Source organism: Salvelinus alpinus, chromosome 32 (assembly GCF_045679555.1).
Source record: "Salvelinus alpinus chromosome 32, SLU_Salpinus.1, whole genome shotgun sequence".
NCBI lineage: Eukaryota > Metazoa > Chordata > Actinopteri > Salmoniformes > Salmonidae > Salvelinus > Salvelinus alpinus.
In genome coordinates this window covers 11,962,072-11,985,739 of record NC_092117.1, presented here as the reverse complement: position 1 = coordinate 11,985,739, position 23,668 = coordinate 11,962,072, and the positions used below count along the sequence as shown (strand labels likewise).

Here is a 23,668-nt window from a genome sequence, read left to right as displayed (position 1 = left end):
TTCCGGATGCCCCAAACAATCGGAAAGGGGATTCATCAGAGAAAATGACTTTACCCCAGTCCTCAGCAGTCCAATCCCTGTACCTTTTGCAGAATACCAGTCTGTCCCTGATGTTTTTCCTGGAGAGAAGTGGCTTCTTTGCTGCCCTTCTTGACACCAGGCCATCCTCCAATTCTTCGCCTCACTGTGCGTCACTCTGCTGCCATTCCTGAGCAAGCTCTGTACTGGTGGTGCCCCGATCCCACAGCTGAATCAACTTTAGGAGACGGTCCTGGAGCTTGCAAGACTTTCTTGGGCGCCCTGAAGCCTTCTTCACAACAATTGAACCGCTCTCCTTGAAGTTCTTGATGATCCGACAAATAGTTGATTTAGGTGCAATCTTACTGGCAGCAATATCCTTGCCTGTGAAGCCCTTTTTGTGCAAAGCAATGATGACGGCACGTGTTTCCTTGCAGGTAACCATGGTTGACAGAGGAAGAACAATGATTCCAAGCACCACCCTCCTTTTGAAGCTGCCAGTCTGTTATTTGAACTCAATCAGCATGACAGAGTGATCTCCAGCCTGGTCCTCGTCAACACTCACACCTGTGTTAACGAGAGAATCATTGACATGATGTCAGCTGGTCCGTTTGTGGCAGGGCTGAAATGCAGCGGAAATGTTTTTGGGGGATTCAGTTCATTTGCATGGCAAAGAGGGACTTTGCAAGTAATTGCAATTCCTCTAATCACTCTTCATAACATTCTGTGAAAATTAATATTTGTGTCATTCTCAAAACTTTTGGCCACAACTGTATATTGTATAATGAAATGTACAAATATTTATGTATCGTTGCATATTTTCCTAAGCTTGGGCCCCAGGAAAACACAGAATTTCTCATTTGGGTCCAGGCTGAAAAAGTTTAAGAACCCCTGTCATAAAATATAAGATGCTGTTTTTTGTCTCTAACAGTAATGTTATACTATGCTATTATATACGGTTATATGTACAATACTATCATAATGTGATCTTGCAGACATTGATTCAGCTTTGATCTAACTTTATTTGACAACCATCATTTGCCAGAGTAGCCTGTTCTTTAAATCTTCTACATCTGCATTGCTTGCTGTTTGGGGTTTTAGGCTGGGTTTCTGTTTAACACTTTGCGACATCTGCTGATGTTTTATAAATACATTTGATTGATTGACGCTCTATGAGTAGAGAAGACTGCGTAAGTAGAGAATTCCGCAAATGCGCAGAGACAGAGAGGAAAAGGCGAAGCGAGAGGGATAACTGGCAGAGATACTTTTGAGGAGATGGGACACTCTATTTGAATCGTATTGAAGCCATTGTGTGCGTTGCCCATGCCTCGGCAATGGACCGCGCGGTTCATTCTGGGCTATTCTGGCACAAGGAGAGCTCTCCTTCGTGGAGTAAATGGGAGTCAATTGGGAGCTAGCTCAAAAACACAACATTAGCATGACTTTTGTCAACAAGAACTGCAACATTACAAATCATTTCCTACATATAAAATAATTAACTGGTTCTCTGTAATATGTTATAGCTTTTGAATCGTGACATTACGTACTTTCGATGAAAATAGGGAGGTTTCTTGACTCATTCACTGACTTTGTGGCGGGATTGCGTGACGATTGTTTTAGCAACCGTGTGACGCAGCATGATAACTTGAACGTGATTGGTCGACAGAGTGCTGGATTTCTATCTCCTTTCTCTAATATCTCTGAATTGAGTACCTGGCCCCCAAATCTTCTTCTCCAGTAGGTGGCGTTTCTTGCGCTCGTCAAGCGATTCGTTTTTGTATGGAGGTCAATGAGAGTATCGAATTTGGTTAACAAAAAAATGGAATGCCTTATTTGCTACGTGTGGCTTATTTGAACGAATATAAGTTTCGTAATGTTTAGGTTGTTATGAGAGTACCGATAATCATAATCACAGCCGTATATATTCCCCCCCAAGCAGACACATCGATGGCCCTGAACGAACTTTATCTGACTCTTTGTAAACTGGAAACCACACACCCTGAGGCTGCATTCATCGTAGCTGGGGATTTTAACAAGGCTAATCTAAAAACAAAACTCCCTAAATTCTATCAGCATATCGATTGTGCTACCAGGGCTGGGAAAACCCTAGATCATTGTTATACTAATTTCCGCGACGCATATAAGGCCCTCCCCCGCCCCCCTTTCGGAAAAGCTGACCACGACTCCATTTTGTTGATTCCAGCCTACAAACAGAAACTCAAACAACAAGCTCCCGCGCTCAGGTCTGTTCAACGCTGGTCCGACCAATCTGAATCCACGCTTCAAGACTGCTTCGATCACGCGGATTGGAATATGTTCCGCATCGCGTCCAACAACAATATTGACGAATATGCTGATTCGGTGAGCGAGTTCATTAGGAAGTGCATTGACGATGTCGTACCCACAGCAACGATTAAAACATTCCCAAACCAGAAACCGTGGATTGACGGCAGCATTCGCGTGAAACTGAAAGCGCGAACCACTGCTTTTAACCAGGGCAAGGTGACCGGAAGCATGACCGAATACAAACAGTGTAGCTATTCTCTCCGCAAGGCAATCAAACAGGCTAAGTCCCAGTACAGAGACAAAATCGAGTCGCAATTCAACAGCTCAGACACAAGAGGTATGTGGCAGGGTCTACAGTCAATCACGGATTACAAAAAGAAAACCAGCCCCGTCGCGGACCAGGATGTCTTGCTCCCAGACAGGCTAAACAACTTTTTTGCCCGCTTTGAGGACAATACAGTGCCACTGACACGGCCCCCTACCAAAACCTGCGGGCTCTCCTTCACTGCAGCCGAGGTGAGTAAAACATTTAAACGTGTTAACCCTCGCAAGGCTGCAGGCCCAGACGGCATTCCCAGCCGCGTCCTCAGAGCATGCGCAGACCAGCTGGCTGGTGTGTTTACGGACATATTCAATCAATCCTTATCCCAGTCTGCTGTTCCCACATGCTTCAAGAGGGCCACCATTGTTCCTGTTCCCAAGAAAGCTAAGGTAACTGAGCTAAACGACTACCGCCCCGTAGCACTCACTTCCGTCATCATGAAGTGCTTTGAGAGACTAGTCAAGGACCATATCACCTCCACCCTACCGGACACCCTAGACCCACTCCAATTTGCTTACCGACCCAATAGGTCCACAGACGACGCAATCGCAACCACACTGCACACTGCCCTAACCCATCTGGACAAGAGGAATACCCATGTGAGAATGCTGTTCATCGATTACAGCTCAGCATTTAACACCATAGTACCCTCCAAACTCGTCATCAAGCTCGAGACCCTGGGTCTCGACCCCGCCCTGTGCAACTGGGTCCTGGACTTCCTGACGGGCCGCCCCCAGGTGGTGAGGGTAGGTAACAACATCTCCACCCCGCTGATCCTCAACACTGGGGCCCCACAAGGGTGCGTTCTGAGCCCTCTCCTGTACTCCCTGTTCACCCACGACTGCGTGGCCATGCACGCCTCCAACTCAATCATCAAGTTTGCGGATGACACTACAGTGGTAGGCTTGATTACCAACAACGACGAGACGGCCTACAGGGAGGAGGTGAGGGCCCTCGGAGTGTGGTGTCAGGAAAATAACCTCACACTCAACGTCAACAAAACAAAGGAGATGATCGTGGACTTCAGGAAACAGCAGAGGGAGCACCCCCCTATCCACATCGACGGGTCAGTAGTGGAGAAGGTGGAAAGTTTTAAGTTCCTCGGTGTACACATCACGGACAAACTGAATTGGTCCACCCACACAGACAGCGTTGTGAAGAAGGCGCAGCAGCGCCTCTTCAACCTCAGGAGGCTGAAGAAATTCGGCTTGTCACCAAAAGCACTCACAAACTTCTACAGATGCACAATCGAGAGCATCCTGTCGGGCTGTATCACCGCCTGGTACGGCAACTGCTCCGCCCACAACCGTAAGGCTCTCCAGAGGGTAGTGAGGTCTGCAGAACGCATCACCAGGGGCAAACTACCTGCCCTCCAGGACACCTACACCACCCGATGTCACAGGAAGGCCATAAAGATCATCAAGGACAACAACCACCCAAGCCACTGCCTGTTCACCCCGCTATCATCCAGAAGGCGAGGTCAGTACAGGTGCATCAAAGCAGGGACCGAGAGACTGAAAAACAGCTTCTATCTCAAGGCCATCAGACTGTTAAACAGCCACCACTAACATTTAGCGGCCGCTGCCAACATACTGACTCAACTCCAGCCACTTTAAAAATGGGAATTGATGGAAATTATGTAAAAATGTACCACTAGCCACTTTAAACAATGCCACTTAATATAATGTTTACATACCCTACATTACCCATCTCATATGTATATACTGTACTCTATATCATCTACTGCATCTTGCCATCTTTATGTAATACATGTACCACTAGCCACTTTAAACTATGCCACTTTATGTTTACATACCCTACAGTACTCATCTCATATGTATATACCGTACTCTATACCATCTACTGCATCTGCCATGCCGTTCTGTACCACCACTCATTCATATATCTTTATGTACATATTCTTTATCCCTTTACACTTGTGTGTGTGTGTAAGGTAGTAGTTGTGGAATTGTTAGGTTAGATTACTTGTTGGTTATTACTGCATTGTCGGAACTAGAAGCACAAGCATTTCGCTACACTCGCATTAACATCTGCTAACCATGTGTATGTGACTAATAAAATTTGATTTGATTTGATTTGATATAAGTAGGACACGTGACATCACGGTAAACTTTGAGAAAAAAAACACTTTATTTCGGAGTTGTGCCTGTTCACACGCGTATAGCCCTCTCATTGGCTAGAATGGTCCCACCTGATATTACCTCCTCCTGACTGCCTTCCATTTTTTTAAGACATTTATTTTCATTGTTAGAGCGGCCACTAAATATCTAGTCAATATAATTAAATAATCTGTGGCAGAAGCTTCGGGAGGAAAGGTCCAGTAAATCAGTGGAACTCAGCTTTAAACTTACTCTTGATTTGTAATAGTTGTAATAGTAGAATGCACAAAGTGCAATTTCGAAATGTCGAAGTGCATCATCAGTTCCTCTTGTCATGTTAGTCGTTGCATACCTTAGAGAGCTATTTATAACTTTTCAGAAATGTCCAGATCAACTAGCCCATGTCAGCTAATATTTATTTATTTAGGTTTTCTAGCCCAAAGATATTGTTGTAATTTTTTTTCTTCACTCAAATATCACATGAATACACATTAGACATGGCAAAATGTAAAGAATTGCAAGACAATTTGCTTTAATACTGAAAATTGTCTTTGCACACCATGACAACATGTGTAGAATTGCAGGAAATATCCTGCACAATGCTCTCCACCAACAAGAGGGGTGTGAACATGAACAGCGCTAGTACCCATAGAAATAGACTGTACTGACAGGGGGGCCCGAGTGAAAAAGTTTGGGAACCCCTGTAGTAAATGTCGGATCCGAATCCACTCCGATAAAGAGGAGGAGATACCCATACTTAGTGATATGTAAATAAATGCCAGCCAGATCTACACACACCTACCTGTACTCTCACTCCAGCCCGGTAGATGGCAGCAGTCCCCTTTCAGCTAGGAATAAGCTCACTCTGTCCAGTGTGGTGCATCATCGTCGGCATCTAAACTCAGCAAAAAAAAGAAACGTCCCTTTTTCAGGACCCTGTCTTTCAAAGATAATTCGTAAAAATCCAAATAATTGTAAAGGGTTTAAACATTGTTTCCCATGCTTGTTCAATGAACCATAAACAATTAATGAACATGCACCTGTGGAACGGTCGTTAAGACACTAACAGCTAACAGACGGTAGGCAATTAAGGTCACAGTTATGAAAACTTAGGACACTAAAAAGGCCTTTCTACTGACTCTGAAAAACACCAAAAGAAAGATGCCCAGGGTCCCTGCTCTGCGTGAACGTGCCTTAGGCATGCTGCAAGGAGGCATGAGGACTGCAGATGTGGCCAGGGCCATAAATTGCAATGTCCGTACTGTGAGACGCCTAAGACAGTGCTACAGGGAGACAGGACGGACAGCTGATCATCCTCGCAGTGGCAGACCACGTGTAACAACACCTGCACAGGATCGGTACATCCGACTCTTCACTGACGAGTCGCGGTTTTGTCTCACCAGGGGTGATAGTCGAATTAGCATTTATCGTCGAAGGAATGAGCGTTACCCCGAGGCCTGTCGATTTGGAGGTGGAGGGTCCGTCATGGTCTGGGGCGGTGTGTCACAGCATCATCGGACTGAGCTTGTTGTCATTGCAGGCAATCTCAACACTGTGCGTTACAGGAAAGACATCCTCCTCCCTCATGTGGTACCCTTCCTGCAGGCTCATCCTGACATGACCCTCCAGCATGACAATGCAACCAGCCATACTGCTCGTTCTGTGCCTGATTTTCTGCAAGACAGGAATGTCAGTGTTCTGCCATGGCCAGCGAAGAGCCCGGATCTCAATCCCATTGAGCACATCTGGGATCTGTTGGATCGGAGGGTGAGGGCTAGGGCCATTTCCCACATAAATGTCCGGGAACTTGCAGGTGCTTTGGTGGAAAAGTGGGGTAACATCTCACAGCAAGAACTGGCAAATTTGGTGCAGTCCATGAGGAGGAGATGCACTGCAGTACTTAATGCAGCTGGTGGCCACACCAGATACTGACTGTTACTTTTGATTATGTTCCCCCCTTTGTTCAGGGACACATTATTCCATTTCTGTTAGTCACATGTCTGTGGAACTTGTTCAGTTTATGTCTCAGTTGTTGAATCTTGTTATGTTCATTCAAATATTTACACATGTTAAGTTTGCTGAAAATAAATGCAGTTAACAGTGAGAGGACATTTCTTTTTTTGCTGCGTTTATTTCCTGAGCTTTCTTATATCTCCTAGATGTAGGACAGACACTTCAAAACCTTATTCCTTATGATATATATTTGTGACTGTATTTTTTGACATTTATGAATGTGTTATTCAAAGCGTTTCTATAGTAGTAATGGCCAAATTCAGTATTTTACCAAATATTTTTTTATTTTTGGGGGAGACCTAAAGGGGTTCTAAAATTCAAAATCAAATAGCTGAATAAAACAATTCCATATGTTAGCTTAGTATCCCCCCCCACACCCATGCGTCAATCTAAGTAACATAATTTAAAAAAAGTCCCACCCAGAAGTAGTCCAAACTAAAAAGCATGTTCTATGTAGAAGTTCCATTAAATTTGCTTTTAGGTCCAGGACAAGGCTTAATCCCTGTCTGGGAAACCGGACCTTAATAAGCAAGTACCTCAGATACCAGGGGTCAATACCAAGTGCATTTGACTGCTTGGCCACATACAACAGGTGTACACTTTACAGTGTAATTCTTACTTACATTTCCAACAATGCAGAGTTAAAAAGTAAGACAAATATTTGCTGAATAAAAAAGGAAATAGTAACAATAAGACAATAACGAGGATATATACAAGGAGTTTCAGTACCAAGACAATGTGCAGTAGTAAGTGGTAGTTGGGAGTTTGGCCCCTGTGATGTACTGGGCCTTATGCACTACCCTCTGTAGCGTCTTGCGGTCGGATGCCAAGCAGTTTCCATACCAAGTGGTGATGGAGCCAGTCAAGATGCTCTCAATGGTGCATCTGTATAACGTTTTGAAGATCTGCTCCATTTTAATCACATCTGTTACAATTCCATGTTGCACTATCACAAATAATAATGAAAAAGGTATACACAAGGGCAAACAACAGCATCCCATACATGCTGCAAAAACACCAATATGTTATCATTCTAGTACACTGAACCAAAATATAAACGTAACATCTAAAGTGTTGGTCCGACGTTTCATGAACTGAAATAAAATATCCCAGAAATGTTCCATATGCACAAAAAGCTTATTTCTCTCAAATTTGGTGCACACATTTCTCCTTTGCCAAGATAATCCATCCACCTGACAGTAAAAGACCACTCTAAAGACCACTCTAAAATGTGCAGTTTTGTCACACAACACAATGCCACAGATGTCTCAAGTTTTGAGGAAGCATGCAATTGGCATACTGACTGCAGGAATGTCCACCAGAGCTGTTGCCAGAGAATTGAATGTTCATTTCTCTACCATATGCCGCCTCCAACGTTGTTTTAGAGAATTTGGCAGTAAGTCCAACCGGCCTCCAAACCACGTGTAACTACGGCAGCCCAGGACCTCCACATCCGGCTTCTTCACCTGCGGGATCGACTGAGACCAGCTACCCGGACAGCTGATGAAACTGTTGGTTTACACAACCAAAGAATTTCTGCACAAACTGTCAGAAACCGTCTCAGGGAAGCTCATCTGCATGCTTGTCGTCCTCGACCTGTCATCCTTGACCTGACTGCAGTTCGACGTCGTAACCGACTTCAGTGGGCAAATGCTCACCTTCGATGGCCACTGGCACACTGGAGAAGTGTGCTAGTCATGGATGAATCCTGGTTTCAACTGTACCGGGCAGATGGCAGAAAGCGTGTATGGCGTCGTGTGGGTGAATGGTTTGCTGATGTCAACGTTGTGAACAGGGCAGGCATAAACTACGGACAACGAACACAATTGCATTTTATCGATGGCAATTTGAATGCACAGAGATACCGTGTCGAGATCCTGAGGCCCATTGTCGTGCCATTCATCCGCCGCCTCATGTTTCAGCATGATAATGCACGGCCCCATGTCGTAAGGATCTTTACACAATTCCTGGAAGCTGAAAATTGCCCAGTTCTTCCATGGCCTGCATACTCACCAGACATGTCAGCCATTGAACATGTTTGGGATGCTCTGGATCAACGTTTACGACAGCGTGTTCCAGTTCCCGCCAATATCCAGCAACTTCGCACAGCCATTGAAGAAGAGTGGGACAACATTCCACAGGCCACAATCAACAGCCTGATCAACTCTATGCGAAGGAGATGTGTCACGCTGCATGAGGCAAATGGCGGTCACACTAGATACGGACTGGTTCTGATTCACACCCCTACCTTTTTTACAAAAGGTATCTGTGACCAACAGATGCATATCTGTATTCCCAGTCATGTGAAATCCATAGATTAGGGCCTAATGCGTTTATTTCAACTGATTGATTTCCTTATATGAACTGTAACTCAGTAACTTATATTTTTGGTCTTACACTCACTACCTGGTTATATTTTGAGAAAATCATCACAAAAATACAAAACAAGTCTTGTGAATGTTACAAAAACCTTGGTCTGGTATCTAATTTACTTATCATGATATTCATTCATTTAAATTGTGTAGGTGAAGTAGAATTTCGATAGCATCCACTTCAATTTAAAACTTGCACAAGACAGTTCACAGAATTATCAATTTTTTAAAATGTAGGCAATTTATTAATTACAAAATTTGGCCAACATTAGATACTGCAGTTTATCCAGGGATTCTTACCTTTTCCTTAATTCAGCAGTCTCGTCCAGATCATCATGGTATTGGTAGTTATTTTTGATAGCCACATTAACAGCTAATTGGTTAGCATTTTTTTTGGGGGGGGGGGGATACAGGCGAATATATTGATAAAAGTCACCTTGTCTTGGAGAGATTTACACTGTTGTCAAAACGTCAGGCCAGTGTAAGCTTACACAAAACAGAGCCATTATTTTAAGTGTTTCTAAAATCCCATATGGGAAAAATAAATTGTGAAAAAATTATTGGAACAATTTCCTTGTTTGAATGCTTGGTTTTTGGGTTATTATGACTCATACTGTGGTACTCTATAGACCACGCTTATCCCTGTGTTCTCGGACCAATTTTGACCTTCCTCAGATCATATGACCAAAGACGGTGGCTAAATTAAGATCGTTAACTCAGGTGGTAAACCATTTGAAAAAAAGGGGGTGGCTCTCCATAGCCTCCAATGCGATAGCAGCAGGGTCTGGACTTCCGTTAAAATAGAAACAATGAGGAAGTGGGATGTCTCGCTTCCTCTTCCGTGTTTGATATGACCTTTTAAAAAAGATCTGTAGCGCACACTCCACAACAGCAGGTGGCGTTGAATATCAAGGATTAGAGACGGCACCTGTCGTCTGACGTAGAATAAAAAAATGCGTATTGCGTAAAAACTGTCCACGGCCGGGAAAGCTCGTCGTTGAATACTGTAGCTATCACTACGATGTCCTGCATGTATCTGTCTTTACAAGCAATCGAATTATCAACCTTCTCATGTAGCAAGCTGCTTACCTGAAACCTCATTTTGGGATAGAGTGATAGTAGAAGTCTCATTTCAGTATGAATGAGCCAGAGGGACTGCGGTTCAGGAGGCTGAACAGACCACAGATTATCACAGACGAATTACAGGAACCCCAATACAAGGGCACCAGGTAAACTAGCCTATTCTAAATAATACAGTATTCATATTATCATCAGATACTGCTTTCCTTGCTATGTAGTATGTATTGCCTCACGCACAGATGCAGTCAACCACTGTGTTTCAGAGTGCATGATTCGCATTTCCACTTGCTAGCTGATGACAGATGCAGAGGTAAACACAATCCATATCTAGGTCAGTTTTCCACTCACTGACGGGTAACAGTGGATGAATTACTTTGCATTATGCGTGCATGGTAGGAACCAAACCAGTCAGTGGAGAGAGCATTGGCCAGCATGCGCTGAGTGACGGTAAGGCTTATTCAGGTTTGTCATAGATGCATTCTCTCTGGGGGAAAAAATATGCATTTGCATTCTGTGTGTATGTTTGTGTACTGCATCATTTACTGTTGACCTCAGCTGACCTCATGGATCTCTTCAAACACCCAATAACATATTGATATTATTAAAACTACAGTTTGAGATCTGGGAATCTGTTCAAAATACCCATTGATTCTTGAAGAATGTAACTTAGGCCTATGCTTCAGGAGCTTAACACAGCAATCAAACCTGTATTTAACCAACAACATAAAAGTTATAAGCCTACTCCATTGTTTACAAACCAAAGAACATAAACTATGTAGAGTTCCAGTCAAAGGTTTGGACACACATACTCATTCCAGGGTTTTTCTTTATTTTTGCTATTTTCTACATTGTAGAATAACAGTGAAGACATCAAAACTATGAAATAACACATGAAATCATGTAGTAACCAAAAAAGTGTTAAACAAATCCAAATGTATTTTATATTTGAGATTCTTCAAAGTAGCCACACTTTGCATTGATGACAGCTTTGCACACTCTTGGTATTCTCTCAACCAGCTTCACCTGGAATGCTTTTCCAACAGTATTGAAGGAGTTCCCACATATGCTGAGCACTTGTTGGCTGCTTTTCCTTCACTCTGCGGTCCAACTCATCCCAAACCATCTCAATTGGGTTGAGGTCGGGTGATTGTAAAAGAAAATAGTAAAAAATAAAGAAAACCATTGAATGAGTAGGTGTGCCCAAACTTTTGACTGGTACTGTAAAGCTTGCTAATATTTATCATGTGGATGTCAGTCCTTGCATCTAGAGTTCTCTATGAATTTGAGAGGTTACATTTCCTCAGCCTCATCCCTTAGCTCTATAGAAAATGTATCTACGTTTTGTTGTTCCCAGTACCTACAGTGGAAAGGTATTCCGTGTGACCCTGGTGACCCTGGGAGGATGCCTGATCCTTCCATTGCTTGTAGTCTTTTTCCTGCTCGAGTCTCCTATTCACCCTGAGCTGCTCAGGTGAGATGTCAAGAATTTAAATCCTTCTCTCTTTTTTTTCTCCTGGTCTTTAGAATCATGTTAACTCTAATAGCTCAGAAATGTATTGACTTCAAGGAATGTTTACACTAATCAGCTTTACTGCAAAATACTTTAGTCCGTCTGCATAGTCAACATTTCTGCTTACTTTTCAACTCTTGAAATAGTTTTGTGGAAACTGTTCTGTACACTTCTACCACAAGTCCCTCTCACAGATGTTACGCCACTGAATGACTAGGCGTATAGTACTTGTATAATATACATTATGTAGTAGTATATAACGTTAGTATGTAGAATGGTTTCAATCATCCCTAAGCAATAGAATTCATCATGTAGGCCTAATGTTCTGATGCAAATATAAAATGCTTAGCCAAACAATATTGATAAGGCACTCTGCTCATAGTCTGAATGCACGGGTGCGATTTCCTTTTAGGCGCCTCCAGTCAGTTCAGAATCACTCTTGTCCACTCCACTGCCACAACCCTGATCTCTCCACAACTGCATAGCTGTATTTCTCCATACTGCGTTCTCTACTAATGCTATTAGATTGAGTGATTTGCTGCCCCAACTTGCACAGTGGCTGATCTCATTTGTAACCAGTGTCTGCCCCTCAGAACAAATAGCATGCGACTCCCTGTCCTCATTAGAATTAATTTCTAAATTCTGCATCCACAGTTAATGATCCATTCTGACGTCTTGGGGCCAAGGATTTCCTCTCTCCCTTTTCTCCACAGCACTAGGCTTCAGGGTACAGGCTAGTCTAGGGCAAGGGTGTTGATCAGTGATTCATACTGATTCTGTTTCCTAATTTGTTTTCTCTTGTTTGTTTTTTTTAGCCTCAATGAGCCTCCCCTTATGTCTGGGTGTTACGAGCCCAACTTTAAGCTGAGGGAGGCACAGCGGCTGTTTGAGGACCAGCTTGTTGGCCCAGAGTCCATTGCCAACTTCGGAGGTCAGTATGGGAGTAAAGCATTCCAGCTGGAGTCTCGCCACATGACAATGTCCTTCACCCAGTTTGTTTGGGCTTGTGTAATGTATGGTGTGGCCACAGTAACATCAGCTGATATTTCAAGGTGATAGGGCAATGCCGTCTGGATTGCAGACACGCTGTTGACCAATAATAGCAGATGTTTAGGTTTTCCAAATGAGCTATGATAAGCGTGGTCTTATCACTGGCCACTTTAATAATGGAACACTAGTCACTTTAATAATGTTTATATATTTGGCATTACTCATCTCATATGTATATACTGTATTCTATACTACTGTATCTTAGTACATGCCACTCTGACATTGCTGGTCCATATATTTATATATTCTTAATTCCATTCCTTTACTTAGATTTGTGTGTATTGTTAGATATTACTTGTTAGATATTACTGCACTGTTGGAGCTAGAAACATAAGCATTTCGCTACACCTTCAATAATATCTGCTAAACATGTGTATGTGACCACTAACATTTCTTAGTGACAGACGGATATTTGAGATGACACATATTTTCACATATGTTCCTCTGCAACTGTTTTGCTTTTCTGAAGGTCATAATGGTGAACCGTGTCCAACATATTGCCCTGGCGTTTTTTCAGTTTGTAAATGCTAATTGTTATTGTCTATCTCCTTCTCTAGATGTGATTTACACAGGTACGGCTGACGGGAAGATAGTGAAGATTGAAGGCAAGAGCATCACTGTTATAGCCAGACTTGGCAAGCCACCGTGTGGTAAGTGAGCAAGGACTAGAGCTGTGATTGATTCCTCACTCATTGCGTTAGACCTGATTTCACAAGCTTTAATTTCACAATGTTGTCTCAACATGACATGATTTAGACAGAAATGACCCAACAGTTCAATCATAAGCAACTCTTAGCAGTTGCATTTCACTCATGCCTTTTATGGATTGTTTTTATACTTGCACAACAAGGATGGCTTAATGCACAACAGGCCTTGCAGTGTGGCTCAAAACTGAAATGACATGTCAAAAAAAGGCCGAGCTCGAACTCTAGTATTTGCTCATATTAATCAGATTAGCCTGTTCAAAATGATTGAAATAATAAATAGCACCCAATAAATAAGGAATTACTTCAGATACCTCATATCCACTGGGATTGTGTGGTATGTTTTAGATGGATCCCGTGAGCAGGAGCCTAGCTGTGGACGACCCCTGGGTATCAGAGTGGGTCCTAACGGCACCCTGTTTGTAGCTGATGCCTATCTGGGGCTGTTCGAGGTCAACCCTGTCACAGGTCAGCAGCACACACAGCCAAGGGCAAGCTTCTACATAGCAATGGCTTTATTTCCTTTATAGGATAGATTTTCATATCAGTATTGTGACATAGACCGGTTCATTTTTTTTGCGAGGAATTCCCCAACAATTTTCACCTATTACTCAGTATAATCAATTTTGTTGCATATAATATCTTCCAAATAAAAGTGTGGTATTATGCAAGACATTTTAGTGATGTAACTCTCACTCCTTGACTCATCGTAAAGGTGAGGTGACCAACCTGGTGTCGGCTGGGCAGATGGTTGGGGGCCGGAGGCTCTCCTTCGTCAATGACCTGGATGTAACACAGGATGGGAGGAAAGTGTACTTCACAGACTCTAGCAGCAGGTGGCAGCGCAGAGACTACCTTCATCTCATCATGGAGGCCACAGCAGATGGACGGTAACTGTTACCACAAACCTTAGGGAGAGCTTTGAGCACATTCTAATAGCAAGGTCTTGTCTCCTTTTGTAAAGAGTTTCTATTGATAGTTAATATAGATTTTAGATCAGTATAGGGCCTTAAAAGCATGTGTGTTCATACATGATGTGGGTACCTTTCATTTTTAAGAAAAGGAACAGTTTATAAAGACAACAACCTGAAGTCTGAGAAAAGCTGTCCATATGTAACCCTTTGTCTGTCTTTCAGTGTGTTAGAGTACGACACAGAGACCAAGGAGGTAACCGTGTTGATGGAGAACCTTCGTTTTGCCAACGGGATCCAGCTTTTCCCTGATGAGGAGTCTGTGCTGGTGACTGAGACTACCATGGCTAGGATTCGCAGGTGCTGTAGTTGATCCTCCTGAGCAACACGACCAGCCTTATTTAACTAATTCACTGAGTGAAGAAATGCTACCCACAGGGGATCCCCCCCGCGTATCTCTCTCTCTTCCTCCTTTGGAACGATCTCATGTTTCGTCAGATGCTAAGTTGTTGTGGTGCCCACTTTTTGAACGTGCTCAAAGTGCGCCCACAGGGTTGTTATTCTCCTCTGGTTTTCATTATTTTCCTTCCACTGTAACACGATTTCATGGGTTTATTTCGCCTTTGTAATATCACACTTTTTAAAACCTGCAAGGAACACAGTCAATTCTCCCAAGCCTCACCTGGATAAATGATGCAAGCAGACTGTTGCCTCGGTAACGGAGCCCCTTCACCAAGCTGCCTGAGTAGAAAGACAAAATTAGCTTGTCCTTTCTCTAGTAGTAATACTAGTGTGGGTAGAGGGGGGAGGCAGCTCCTTCCTGCTGAATTTGTTTTGGGGGTGAGGGGGAATGAGTGTGAGGGAGGTGTTAATTCTTTGTTCATTTCAGCCTGTATGGTAATACAGACTGTTTGGGGACGTTTTCTATTTGCTGATTGTGCAGAATGGAAATCAGTAAATTGATTCCTTGAAAAACGGGGCATTATTTTGTATTTATTTTAAATGTTCTTTTTGGTTTTCCCAGCAAGTAGATTCTTTCCTCCCTCCCATAACTAGTTTATAATAGTTATAAGTCATACATTTTCCTTTGCTTTATCAATGCAGACAGTTTGCTGAGACAAATACCCTGGTGCTGCTGAAAACTCTGAATCTGGGTGGTCTTTCCATAACAGACTTCAAAGTATTGTGAAGACTGTTCGTAAAATATATATATTTTTTTCAAATGTTTTGAATTGTTTCCCATAATACCTCTGTCTGTCACACATACCGTAAGCATGAGGCAATGGACTTTCTTTCCCTCATCTCCTGAATTTCCATTCAATTGACTGTGTGTCTGTGTCCCTCCTAGGGTCCATGTGTCAGGTCTAAATAAAGGAGGAATGGACACGTTTATTGACAACCTGCCTGGTTTCCCTGACAACATCCGTCGCAGCTCTTCTGGAGGGTACTGGGTGGCCATGTCAGCGGTGCGGCCCAACCCTGGCTTCTCCATGCTGGACTTCCTGTCCCAGAAGCCCTGGATCAAGAAGCTCATCTTTAAGGTAGATGATATGACAGGACTTGATATCATATGGCGTTATATTATATAAAACCAATAGCTTTGTCCATTTACATGGACGTTTTAAAAAATACTACAGGGAGAACAATTTGCATGTCCAATTTACTGTGACTGAGTCTGGTCTTCATTGCTGTTAGTCTGATTTTTCGGTGTTTTTACATACAAGGGTTTACAGTGCCTTGCAAAAGTATTCATCCCCCTTGGCGTTTTTCCTACTTTGTTGCATTACAGTCTGTAATTTAAATAGATTTTTATTTGGATTTCATGTAATGGACATACACAATAGTCCAAATTTGTGAAGTGAAATGAAAAAAATTACATGTTTGAAAAAATTCTAAACAGAAAAGTGGTGCGTGCATATGTATTCACCTCGTCTGCTATGAAGCCCCTAAATAAGATCTGGTGCAACCAATTACCTTCAGATGTGACATAATTAGTTAGATTGCACACAGGTGGACTTTAAGTGTCACATGATCTGTCACATGATCTCAGTGTATATATACACCTGTTCTGAAAGGCCCCAGAGTCTGCAACACCATTAAGCAAGGGGCACCACCAAGCAAGCGACACCATGAAGACCAAGGAGCTCTCCAAAAAGATCAGGGGAAAAGTTCTGGAGAAGTACAGATCAGGGTTGGGTTATAATTTTTTAAAATCCGAAACTTTGAACATCCCACGGAGCACCATTTAAATCCATTATTAAAAAATGGAAAGAATATGGCACCACAACAAACCTGCCAAGAGAAGGCCGCCCACCAAAACTCACGGACCAGGCAAGGAGGGCATTAATCAGAGAGGCAACAAAGAGACCAAAGATAACCCTGAAGGAGCTGCAAAGCTTCAAAGCAGAGATTGGAGTATCTGTCCATAGGACTACTTTAAGCTATACACTCCACAGAGCTTGGCTTTATGGAAGTGGCCAGAAAAAAGCCATTGCTTAAAGAAAAAAATAAGCAAACATGTTTGGTGTTTGCCAAAAGACATGTGGGAAACTCCCCAAACATATGGAAGAAGGTACTCTGGTCAGATGAGACTAAAATTGAGCTTTTTGACCATCAAGGAAAATGCTATGTCTGGCGCAAACCCAACACCTCTCATCACCCCGAGTTTACCATCCCCAAAGTGAAGCATGGTGGTGGCAGCATCATGCTGTGGGGATGTTTTTCATTGGCAGGGACTAGGAAACTGGTCAGAATTTAAGGAATGATGGATGGCGCTAAATACAAGGAAATTCTTGATGGAAACCCGTTTGTCTTCCAGAGAACCCATCCAACTTGAAGGAGCTGGAGCAGTTTTGCCTTGAATGGGCAAAAATCCCAGTGGCTAGATGTGCCAAGCTTATAGAGACATACCCCAAGAGACTTGCAGCTGTAATTGCTGCTAAAGGTGGCTCTACAAAGTATTGACTTTGGGGGGTGAATAGTTATGCATGCTTAAGTTTTCTTGTCTTTTTTCGTTTTTTTGTCTTGTTTATTTCACGATAAAACATATTTTGCATCTTTAAAGTGGTAGGCATGTTGTGTAAATTAAATGATACAAACCCCCCAAAAATGTATTTTTTTTTTAATGCCAAGGGGGGTGAATACTTTCACAAGCCACTGTAGAATCTTGGCAGCTGGAAACCTGCCTAACAAATATTGAAGGGATACATACACCTCATTCATTGTGACCATGAGACCAGTTTGTTTCTTTATGCGTGATGTCGTCTACTTCAGTCGTGTTTTGGTGCTATGTGTGCCTCACTCCCCTCCCTCCTTTCTTCCTCCCTCCCTCCCTCTCCCTGCAGCTCTTCAGCCAAGACATGCTGATGAAGTTTGTGCCTCGCTACAGCCTGGTGATAGAGCTGCAGGAGAGCGGGACGTGCGTGCGTAGCTTCCATGACCCCCACGGTATGGTGGCTGCCTACGTCAGTGAGGCACACGAGCACGACGGCCACCTCTACTTAGGCTCTTTCCGCTCCCCTTACCTCTGCAAGCTGGATCTCAGCAAGGTGTGAGCTGGGAGCTGAGCACAACCACTTTCTCAGACGAAACCCGTATATGAGACTGCTGTCTGCCTACCTAACACCTCACTACCTAGTCTGTTTTCCAATAACAGCAAATACATCAGAATTGAAAAGAATGGCTTAATGCTTGATGTGCTGCATTTGCATTGCTTTTCACCAGCTTCAGGAAAAAATGGACTAGTCTTCATTAAGTATCTGCACTATTAAGGCACATTTGACTGGGATGCATATCCATCCTTTCTAGTCTTATCAGCCTACAATTAACTATTAACCCTTTCATTTCTGTTGACAGTGCATCTCAGTAGTTTCTCAAGGAATGTTTTTTATTTAACCAAACAGTCTTTGGGCCAAATAGTTTGCCCAAAAATCCCCATGTTGTAAGTACATTGTTTTTCAGGTCTGTGTTTTGGGTTGTTGAAATGTGCCAAATTTGTTCTTATTTTTGTTTGTTTAAACCATTCAGTATCTCAACTTTTAATTTCATTTTTGCACTAAGCTCTCATCTCACCTTTAAATATAACAATGTTATTATTGTACTTGGGAGAATTTCAAAGACTTAATTTTATCAGTTGAAATATACACCGAATCAGTATTATTTTAGGAGTGCCACTTTGAACTGATTTATTTTGTTGTGTATATTTAGAAATCAAAGATCTTGTTCATCATAATAAAGGTGATGCAAAAAGAATCCAAAATAAGTATGAATCATTTCCTCTCGTTTTGATACATTTCATCTGCTTTTGCATATTGCACTGTCAACTACCTTACGTAATCTAAATGTTTTGCTCGATGTTGAATGCTGCTGGCCTTCAGCTGAGTTTCCTTTGAATTAAAACAGTAATGTTTTAAAACTGGCTTTTGTCTAATATGAAAAACATGGTGACACATTTCTACAGTTTGTTTAGCTACTTACCAGTGTTTACATACTACTGCCATAAAGGATTAGCCTGCTACTGACCGACTACATGTCTTAAATGAGAGAAACCAGTGTCGGTGTACGCCTCAGCAATGTACAGTACAGTAGACCTCTACATGAGAGCAGATCGAAACCCTACCCTGCCTCAGAGCCAGTGAAGCTCATTAAAAGAGGGTGCTCAGAGTGCTGCGTCAAAGAGGGTGCCGGGAGCTCTGCGAGGAAAGTGCTGACCCCAAGAGCCGCCCGCTGCTACAGTTGTCAGCCTCTTCTGCTCTCTACTCCCTCCTCAAGATCAGATGCTGCTGCTGCTGCACTGGTTTCATAAGAGCCTTTGAATAATTAAGGTGTATCACAGACTATTAGACACAAGGTCAGGGTTCAGGTCACTGGGTGCTGAGGGAGAATGATAACCCTAGCTGTTAAACAGGCCCGGTGGAGCAAGCCTTCAGATGGACTCTGTAGAAGGTTTATGTTTACATGGGCTTAATATAATCGTGCTTGGTTGTCAAGTCCTTATTCACAAGGTTCCGTTTTTTTTAATCAGAGCTTGTTGATTAGAGTCTGTGCAGACCCTAACTCAGGCCAAAATGTGATTATTTATAATTCGGTATACAATTTGCAAGGGTCAAAGCAGTTTACCATTTTATTATAGGATAAAATACAACGTTATGTGCCTTTCGGTTGTTGTAGCTGTGTAAGTTAGACTTGAAAGGCCTGAAAATCATATTGCTACTCAAGACATGGAAATTGCCATTGTTTGACTATACGTTAAAGGAGTAGTTCACTATTTTACAACTTGATGTTAGATGGTTCCTCACCCAGAAAGTAGTCTATGGGCCAAGATAAACTGTAATCCATGGTTCCATTTTCTTTAAACAGCCACTACAAACTTCAGCTAACCTTAACCAACCCCAAGCTAACAATCAATGGAAATGATGGAAGTTTTTTAATGTCCAAATTCAAATCAACTCCACATTTGTTCTGATGTTACTTAAAGGTGATTTGGCCATTTCAACAACAAAAAAACATGCTCACATGACCCCATCACTTCCATTGATTGTTATCTTGTAGTGGATAAACTTATCTGAAGTTCGTAGTGGCTGTTTAAAGAAAACTGATCCATGGATGACAGTTTCTCCTGGCCCGTAGACTACTTTCAGGGTGAGGAGCCATCTAACATCAAGTTGTAAAATAGTGAACTATTTTAATATACTCAGTTATATGACCATGTTAAGAAGGAAACGGCTTAGTGATTTCCTCAGAATATTGAAATGAGGAAGGATTGGGTTTCATGAAGAAGTGGGAGGTCGGTCAGATGGACTGCAAACAAAATAGGTAGTCTTCATGAAGTGGAGCCAAGGCATAGTCCAAACCTCAAAGTCACAGTGGAATGTCTGAAAGACAAACATGCCCTCTATTAAAAATAATCATCTACAATGTTATGACATTTAGCCATGATCCATTCCACTTGTCAGCCAAAATGAGTGCTGGTCTTTACCCAATTGCTATACATACAACTTCGACATACTATATCATATTTAAATTCAATCCACACTGCTGTTCTTCCAACTTTTGTTAATTCTGCACTAAAAACATAATGTGTACTGTACAATACCTGCTGTAACAAACCATCTGGTTGGAACTTGCAGTTGGCCAGGTCTGCGTCTTTGTGCCCCTTTTTGCGGCACACAGTCCGTGAGAGGTCTACTTCCAGAATGTATTTGAACCCCTTTACAAGCTGTAACAGAAAGCTATGTTGAACCGAAGACGTTTATGCCTCGCTGGTAAAACCAACTACAGTATATTGTGAACCATACCATATGCCACACATTTTATATATTCTCACTAACAGGTTTTTAGCCAAAGAAGTTCAGCATGAAGGTCAAAGTTGTTGTCTGCCCTCCATACCTGTCTTTCTGCTTTCTTGATTGCAGATGGCTTGAAGAGAAAAGCATCATTGGTCTGGTTGTTAAATGAGTAGGCCCCGTGAAGGACCGCCTTTAGGACCCCCTTGTTATCCGTGCTGATGTTATAGGGAGAGCCAGGCACAGACGTATACCTTTGGCAACTGACTGGAAACAAATAAAAGTGCTTACTCAACACCATTCACAAATGTTTGTTAAATTAGGGTGACAGTCTGTTTACAGTACTACAGGTTTTACACTCCTACAAACAGTAAATCATTTTTATATATATTACATTTTTGTATTTAAAGCTTTTAGATCACAACAAAATCACAACAAATAAATATACAATTTCCCCCCTGCCCCACCCCCAAAAAAGTATAATAATTAGCCTGAAAAACAATACATAATAAACAAAAATATATTTTTTAAATAAGCAAAACATAAGTAAACAGGCCAACAATCAGCATATTGAAAGGCAATATAATTAGTAACATGGAACAGGTAATTGTTGACCCTAAGAACTAATACTAAAAAAGACTAATACTAATGAAAAATTAAAATAAACAAGGTATCCTTTGTTTGGTGTTGGCTTGGGCAGTGGACATGTACTGTACCTGACATGTTATTGTTTTCATTTGTGTAGGCCTACTTGTTTTTTGTTGGTTGTAACTCATCTACGTGGTGTTGGCATCCCTATCTACACTGCATTTTCACAGTCTTTGCGCGAGAAACACGTACGTACGCACGCACGCACGCACGCACGCACACACACACACACACTTACATTAGACTGTGTGCTACTACTGACAGTAAGAACTGAAGACAAGTGACACACAATATATTTTTCTCATACTGATAAATAGTTAGCCAACATGAGCAGAGAAATCTGACTCCTCATAAACAAACTGAAGCCAAGCCATAAGGGCCTAACCCTAACACGATTACAGAAATCAAGCAGGATATAAATCCATTATATTGCATAGGAATGATCATTAACTGTCATGCATTGCTACTGATCAAAGAGGCAATTCATTATTTAAATGCTTTGTAATAACAGATATTGGTGTAGTTATGTTATGGTAAAGTAATCAGAAGTGTTAAACTGAAGAAGTTGACAAAATCCTCAGAAAACCAAGACAACCAATTGGCTTCACAAACATGACATGCAAAACCTCCAACTTCAATTGAACACACACAATGTCATCCTGTTAATTAAAAGAGCTTACCAATTGAGCACAGGCACAAGCCAGAGAAGAGCAGAAGCATGTTGCCAATACCTGTTGGAGCTTTCTCAACACTGTTCTGTTTATTTTACTTCCTGTAAGGCAACACTTTCACCACACATTGCAGCCTAGCAAAACGTACCGTGGCCCCCCTCCCACAGGACATGATCTCAACCAATTATAACTAGCAGGTACAGTCAATAGTGAAAACTGAAGAGATAGTTTGATTCTTTCATTATCTTTTGATTGACATTCTTTAATATTTTTTGCAACAGAACATTATTTTAATGAATTGTGCTTACTTGGAAAGGTGGTGCATACAGTAAGTACATAAGAGAAGAAACCCACTAGGCACAGATGTCAATTCAACGTCTATTCCAAGTTGGTTCAACAGAATTTCATTGAAATGATGTGGAAACAACGTTGATGATTCAACCCTTGTATACCCAGTGGGAAAGCACCACAAGCAATTTTGAATTGGCTTTAAACTGGTTTATAGCTGCCTTTCAACAGAGTCCTGTGTGATAGCATCATCATGAAGACAGCAGAAGACAGCAGAAAGGCAGAGCCTGGGTTGGTTGACATCACTTCCTGTGTTAGTTGAACTGAAAGCCACAGAAGTACTACCAACAGTCCAATCGGAGACTTTAATCTGAAATGACCCAGCTAGCACATAACGTTCTGAAAATCATATGTTTCTAGAGTTTTGTAAGAGTGGGGTTCTCCTATGGTGATTTTGCATACAACCTTCCCACAACTTTCTGGGAATGGTGCAGAATAGTTGCTTGTCTTTGGAGCATTCTTCACAAATTTAAGGAACTTGACAAAATAAACATTATTTTCTTGGTATTTCATTACTTTAACAAAACGTTTCCTAAGAGTTCAAACATGGTTATGTTTAATTACATTTTTGGTAATGTTCTACTCCGGGATGCTGGCCTTCTAGGCAGAGTTGCAAAGAAAAAGCCATATCTCAGACTGGCCAATAAAAACAAAAGATTAAGATGGGCAAAAGAACACAGACACTGGACAGAGGAACTCTGCATAGAAGGCCAGCATCCTGGAGTCGCCTCTTCACTGTTCAAATCAAATCAAGTTTATTTTATATAGCCCTTCGTACATCAGCTAATATCTCGAAGTGCTGTACAGAAACCCAGCCTAAAACCCCAAACAGCAAGCAATGCAGGTGTAGAAGCACGGTGGCTAGGAAAAACTCCCTAGAAAGGCCAAAACCTAGGAAGAAACCTAGAGAGGGACCAGGCTATGAGGGGTGGCCAGTCCTCTTCTGGCTGTGCCGGGTGGAGATTATAACAGAACATGGCCAAGATGTTCAAAATGTTCATAAGTGACAAGCATGGTCAAATAATAATCAGGAATAAATGTCAGTTGGCTTTTCATAGCCGATCATTAAGAGTTGAAAAGAGCAGGTCTGGGACAGGTAGGGGTTCCATAACCGCAGGCAGAACAGTTGAAACTGGAATAGCAGCAAGGCCAGGTGGACTGGGGACAGCAAGGAGTCATCATGCCCGGTAGTCCTGACGTATGGTCCTAGGGCTCAGGTCCTCCGAGAGAGAGAAAGAAAGAGAGAAGGAGAGAATTAGAGAGAGCCAAGATTTTCAAAATGTTCATAAATGACAAGCATGGTCAAATAATAATCAGAAATAAATGTCAGT

The 23,668-nt window shown here is 42.1% G+C and overlaps 2 protein-coding genes and 1 long non-coding RNA gene across 4 annotated transcripts in view; 1 reads left to right on the top strand and 2 right to left on the bottom strand.

Moving 5' to 3' along the window:
- Positions 1–9,989, bottom strand: part of LOC139562316 (uncharacterized) — a 31,573-nt gene extending 21,584 nt beyond the window's left edge. Inside the window, exons 1-2 of the long non-coding RNA XR_011672341.1 lie at positions 9,432–9,989; positions 5,549–5,641 (exon numbers count right to left, since the gene is read on the bottom strand). This is a non-coding gene — a long non-coding RNA (uncharacterized lncRNA). The remainder of the gene's footprint in view (positions 1–5,548; positions 5,642–9,431) is intronic.
- A 34-nt stretch (positions 9,990–10,023) lies between these two features.
- On the top strand, positions 10,024–18,800 carry apmap (adipocyte plasma membrane associated protein). Of its 2 annotated transcripts, none has more exons than XM_071379898.1 (9): positions 10,024–10,360; positions 11,566–11,682; positions 12,537–12,652; positions 13,329–13,421; positions 13,824–13,943; positions 14,191–14,365; positions 14,612–14,746; positions 15,735–15,927; positions 17,731–18,800. In XM_071379898.1, exons 1-9 carry the CDS (start codon positions 10,269–10,271, stop codon positions 17,938–17,940), a joined length of 1,251 nt encoding a protein of 416 aa, XP_071235999.1. In that variant the 5' UTR covers positions 10,024–10,268; the 3' UTR covers positions 17,941–18,800. The 2 variants fall into 2 exon arrangements, with proteins under 2 accessions (XP_071235999.1, XP_071236000.1); XM_071379899.1 differs by lacking the exon at positions 10,024–10,360 and adding an exon at positions 10,634–10,658.
- Positions 18,801–19,480: 680 nt separating this feature from the next.
- LOC139562314 (cystatin-F-like) lies at positions 19,481–22,155 on the bottom strand. Its single transcript, XM_071379914.1, has 4 exons — positions 21,999–22,155; positions 20,774–20,937; positions 20,481–20,603; positions 19,481–20,259 (listed from the first exon to the last, which is right to left on the bottom strand). Exons 1-4 carry the CDS (start codon positions 22,036–22,038, stop codon positions 20,155–20,157), a joined length of 432 nt encoding a protein of 143 aa, XP_071236015.1. The 5' UTR covers positions 22,039–22,155; the 3' UTR covers positions 19,481–20,154.
- Between the last annotated feature and the right edge of the window lie 1,513 nt (positions 22,156–23,668).

Bases quoted from the DNA above. Each gene is read 5' to 3' on its own strand.
- LOC139562314 (XM_071379914.1), bottom strand. From the start codon at position 22,038: ATGCTTCTGCTCTTCTCTGGCTTGTGCCTGTGCTCAATTG. The intron at 20,938-21,998 runs GTAAGCTCTTTT...ATTTGTTTCCAG, and splicing joins CTTGTGCCTGTGCTCAATTG to TCAGTTGCCAAAGGTATACG. The intron at 20,604-20,773 runs GTATGGAGGGCA...TTTCTGTTACAG, and splicing joins TCAAGAAAGCAGAAAGACAG to CTTGTAAAGGGGTTCAAATA.
- apmap (XM_071379898.1), top strand. From the start codon at position 10,269: ATGAATGAGCCAGAGGGACTGCGGTTCAGGAGGCTGAACAGACCACAG. The intron at 13,944-14,190 runs GTCAGCAGCACA...CTCATCGTAAAG, and splicing joins CGAGGTCAACCCTGTCACAG to GTGAGGTGACCAACCTGGTG. The intron at 15,928-17,730 runs GTAGATGATATG...CTCTCCCTGCAG, and splicing joins TCAAGAAGCTCATCTTTAAG to CTCTTCAGCCAAGACATGCT.